Below are 4,730 nucleotides of genomic sequence, written 5' to 3' on the forward strand. Positions count from 1 at the left end.
TCAGGGACAAAAGACCGGGACTCGGGTTGCCGTCGGGTTTTCACCCGCGCGGTTCACAGACCGCACATCCCCAGGCTGAGCCCTGCAACGCAGCGCGAGGCCGACAGCCCCGACCACGGAGGAGCCACACGCAGGACGACGGAGGCGTGATTTTGGTTTCCGCGTGGCTTTGCCCTCTGCAAGGCGGCCTGTTGCCCACGTCTCTCCGGCCCCCGAAAGGCTGGCCATGCTGACTGTTTGCTCCCGGAGCTCTGCGGGCACCCGGAAACATGCAGGGAAGGGTGGAAGCCCGGCATGGTGCCTTCGCTCTCCTTGCCAGCTTCCAAACCGGGCACACTGCAGACTCCCCATGTTGCCGCACACGGGAATCCATCGTCAGGCCATCACGCCGGGGAGGCATCTCCTCTCTGGGGTCTCGCTCTGGTCTTCTACGTGGAAATGAACGAGAGCCACACGCCTGCGTGTGTGAGACTGTCCCGGCAACGGCGACACCCACAGGCATTGCCTCCTTCACGGAGAGAGGGCCTGGAACACTCAAGACTCCCACGGAGGTTCAGTTCCACACTCCCCTCCACCCTCCCAGGCTGGTTTCTCCCTGCTGCAGACGCGTGGGAGCCCAGAGAGCGGCTTCCCGTTCCCGCGGGATCCCTGGAGAGGTCCGGAGAGCCAGCCCCCGAAACGCGCCCCCCTCACCCCTTCCCCCTCTCCCCTTCCCCCTCTCCCCCTTCCTCTTCGTCTCTCCGGCCCCACCCCCACCCCCACCACCACCACCACCACCACCACCACGCCCTGCCCCACCCCCCAACACCCCCCCCACCACCACCCCGCCGGCCGCAGGCCTCGACTTGCCCTGGGTCCCTTCCGGGGTGGGGCGGGCTGTCCCAGGGGGGCTCACCGCCATTCATGAAGGGGTGGAGCCTGCCTGCCTGTGGGCCTTTATAAGGGCCGCTGGCCGGCCGGCCGGCTGGCTGGCTGGCTGGCTGTCCGGGCAGGCCTCCTGGCTGCACCTGCCGCAGTGCACAGGCCGGCTGAGGTGCACGGGAGCCCGCCGGCCTCTCTCTGCCCGCGTCCGTCCGTGACATTCCGGCCGGGGCTCACCGCGATGGCCCTCCCGACACCTTCGGACAGCACCCTCCCCGCGGAAGCCCGGGGACGAGGACGGCGACGGAGACTCGTTTGGACCCCGAGCCAAAGCGAGGCCCTGCGAGCCTGCTTTGAGCGGAACCCACACCCGGGCATCGCCACCAGAGAACGGCTGGCCCAGGCCATCGGCATTCCGGAGCCCAGGGTCCAGATTTGGTTTCAGAATGAGAGGTCGCGCCAGCTGAGGCAGCACCGGCGGGAATCTCGGCCCTGGCCCGGGAGACGCGGCCCGCCAGAAGGCCGGCGAAAGCGGACCGCCGTCACCGGATCCCAGACCGCCCTGCTCCTCCGAGCCTTTGAGAAGGATCGCTTTCCAGGCATCGCCGCCCGGGAAGAGCTGGCCAGAGAGACGGGCCTCCCGGAGTCCAGGATTCAGATCTGGTTTCAGAATCGAAGGGCCAGGCACCCGGGACAGGGTGGCAGGGCGCCCGCGCAGGCAGGCGGCCTGTGCAACGCGGCCCCCGGCGGGTGTCACCCTGCTCCCTCGTGGGTCGCCTTCGCCCACACCGGCGCGTGGGGAACGGGGCTTCCCGCACCCCACGTGCCCTGCGCGCCTGGGGCTCTCCCACAGGGGGCTTCCGTGAGCCAGGCGGCGAGGGCCGCCCCCGTGCTGCAGCCCAGCCGGGCCGCGCCGGCGGAGGGGATCTCCCAACCTGCCCCGGCGGGCGGGGATTTTGCCTACGCCGCCCCGGCTCCTCCGGAAGGGGCGCTCTCCCACCCTCAGGCTCCTCGGTGGCCTCCGCACCCGGGCAAAAGCCGGGAGGACCGGGACCCGCAGCGCGACGGCCTGCCGGGCCCTTGCGCGGTGGGACAGCCTGGGCCCGCTCAAGCGGGGCCGCAGGGCCAAGGTGTGCTTGCGCCACCCACGTCCCAGGGGAGCCCGTGGTGGGGCTGGGGCCGGGGTCCCCAGGTCGCCGGGGCGGCGTGGGAACCCCAAGCCGGGGCAGCTCCACCTCCCCAGCCCGCGCCCCCGGAGGCCTCCGCGCGGCAGGGGCAGATGCAAGGCATCCCGGCGCCCTCCCAGGCGCTCCAGGAGCCGGGGCGCTCGTCTGCACTCCCCTGCGGCCTGCTGCTGGATGAGCTCCTGGCGAGCCCGGAGTTTCTGCAGCAGGCGCAACCTTTCCTAGAAACGGAGGCCCCGGGGGAGCTGGAGGCCTCGGAAGAGGCCGCCTCGCTGGAAGCACCCCTCAGCGAGGAAGAATACCGGCTTCTGCTGGAGGAGCTTTAGGACGCGGGGTTGGGACGGGGTCGGGTGGTTCGGGGCGAGGGCGGTGGCCTCTCTCTCTTTCGCGGGGAACACCTGGCTGGCTACGGAGGGGCGTGTCTTCGCCCCGCCGCCTCCACCGGGCTGACCGGCCTGGGATTCCTGCCTTCTAGGTCTAGGCCCGGTGAGAGACTCCACACAGCGGAGAACTGCCATTCTTTCCTGAGCATCCCGGGGATCCCAGAGCCGGCCCAGGTACCAGCAGGTGGGCCGCCTACTGCGCACGCGCGGGTTTGCGGGCAGCCGCCTGGGCTGTGGGAGCGGGCAGCCCGGGCAGAGCTCTCATGCCTTTCCACCACCCCACCCCGCCGCCTGACCGCCCCCTCCCCACCCCCACCCCCCACCCCCGGAAAATGCGTCGTCCCCTGGGCTGGGTGGAGACCCCCGTCCCGCGAAACACCGGGCCCGCGCAGCGTCCAGGCCTGACACCGCTCCGGCGGCTCGCCTCCTCTGCGCCTCCGCGCCACCGTCGCCCGCCCGCCCGGGCCCCTGCAGCCTCCCAGCTGTCAGCTGGGGTTGCAACCCCTGCTTTTTTTTGCCTTCCATTTGCTTGGTAAGTATTCCTCCATCCCTTTATTTTGAGTCTATTTGTGTCTTTGCACGTGAGATGGGTCTCCTGAATACGGAACACTGATGGGTCTTGACTCTTTAGCCAATTTGCCAGTCTGTGTTTTTTAATTGGAGCTTTTAGCCCATTTACATTTAAGGCTGATATTGTTATGTGTGAATTTGATCCTGTCATTACGATGTTAGCTGGTTATTTTGCTGTTAATTAATGCAGTTTCTTCATAGTGTCAATGGTCTTTACAATTTGGTATGTTTTTGCAGTGGCTGATACCAGTTGTTCCTTTCCATGTTTAGTGCTTCCTTCAGGAGCTCCTTTAAGGCAGGCCTGGTGGTGACAAAATCTGTCAGCATTTGCTTTTCTGTAAAGGATTTTATTTCTCCTTTACTTATGAAGCTTAGTTTGGCTGGATATGAAATCCTGGGTGGAAAATTCTTTTCTTTAAGAATGTTGAATATTGGCCCCCATTCTCTTCTGCCTTGTAGAGTTTCTGCTGGTAGATCTGCTGTTAGTCTGATGGGCTTCCCTTTGTGGGTAACCTGACCTTTCTCTCTGGCTGCCCTTAAGATTTTTTCCTTCATTTCAACCTTGCTCAATCTGACGACTGTGTGTCTTGGGGTTGCTTTTCTTGAGGAGTGTCTTTGTGATATTCTCCGTATTTCCGAATTTGAATATTGGCCTGCCTTGCTAGGTTAGGGAAGTTCTCCTGGATAATATCCTGAAGAGTGTTTTCTAACTTGGTTCCATTCTCCCCATCACTTTCAGGTACAGCAATCAAACGTAGATTTGGTCGTTTCACATAGTCCCATATTTCTTGGAGGCTTTGTTCATTTCTTTTCATTCCTTTTTCTCTAATCTTGTCTTCTTTATTTATTTCATTAAGTTGATGTTCAATCTCTGATATCTTTTCTTCTGCTTGATTGAATCAGTGCTCGATCCTTGTGCATGCTGCATGAAGTTCTCATGGCGTGTTTTTCAGCTCCATCAGGTCATTTATGTTCTTCTCTAAACTGGTTATTCCAGTTAGCAATTGGTCTAGCCTTTTTTCCAGGTCCTTAGCTTCCTTACATTGGGTTAGGACATGCTCCTTTAGCTTGGAGGAGTTTGTTATTACCTACCTTCTGAAACCTACTTCTCTCAATTTGTCAAACTCATTCTCCATCCAGTTTTCTTTTGTTCCCTTGCTGGTGAGGAGTTGTGATCCTTTGGAGAAGAAGAGGCATTCTGGTTTTTGGAATTTTCAATCTTTTTGCTCTGGTTTCTCTCCATCTTTGTGGATTTATCTACCTGTGGTTTCTGATGTTGGTGACCTTCTGATGGGGTCACTGAGTGGATGTCCTTTTTGTTGATGTTGATGCTGTTCCTTTTTGTTTGTTAGTTTTCCTTCTAACAGTCAGGCCCCTCTGCTGCAGGTCTGTTGGGGTTTGCCCTAGGTCTACTCTAGACCCTGTTTGCCTGGGTATCACCAGCGGAGGCTGGAGAACAGCAAAGATTGCTGCCTGTTTCTTCCTCTGGAAGTTTTGTTCCAGAGGAGCACCCACCAGATGCCAGCCAGAGCTCTCCTGTATGAGGTGCCCATTGGCACCTACTGGGAGGTGTCTCCCAGTCAGGATACACGGGGGTCAGGGACCCACTTGAGGAGGCAGTCTGACCCTTATCAGAGCTCGAATGCTGTGCTGGGAGATATGCTGCTCTCTTCAGAGCCATCAGGCTTTTCAAGGATGCTCAAAGTCTGCTGAAGCTGTGCCCACAGCCACC

At 60.5% G+C, this 4,730-nt stretch overlaps 1 protein-coding gene across 1 annotated transcript; it reads left to right on the plus strand.

The window, feature by feature from the left end:
• The first annotated feature begins 1,041 nt into the window (after positions 1 to 1,041).
• On the plus strand, positions 1,042 to 2,400 carry LOC129532831 (double homeobox protein 4-like protein 4). Its single transcript, XM_055384062.2, has one exon. The coding sequence runs from the start codon at positions 1,103 to 1,105 to the stop codon at positions 2,369 to 2,371; it is 1,269 nt and encodes a 422-aa protein (XP_055240037.2). The 5' UTR covers positions 1,042 to 1,102; the 3' UTR covers positions 2,372 to 2,400.
• The last annotated feature ends 2,330 nt before the right edge of the window (positions 2,401 to 4,730 follow it).

Source organism: Gorilla gorilla, chromosome 3, assembly GCF_029281585.2.
Source record: "Gorilla gorilla gorilla isolate KB3781 chromosome 3, NHGRI_mGorGor1-v2.1_pri, whole genome shotgun sequence".
Classification (NCBI taxonomy): Eukaryota; Metazoa; Chordata; class Mammalia; order Primates; family Hominidae; genus Gorilla; species Gorilla gorilla.

Coding starts and splice junctions, on each gene's coding strand:
- LOC129532831 (XM_055384062.2), top strand. CDS start 1,103: ATGGCCCTCCCGACACCTTCGGACAGCACCCTCCCCGCGGAAGCCCGG.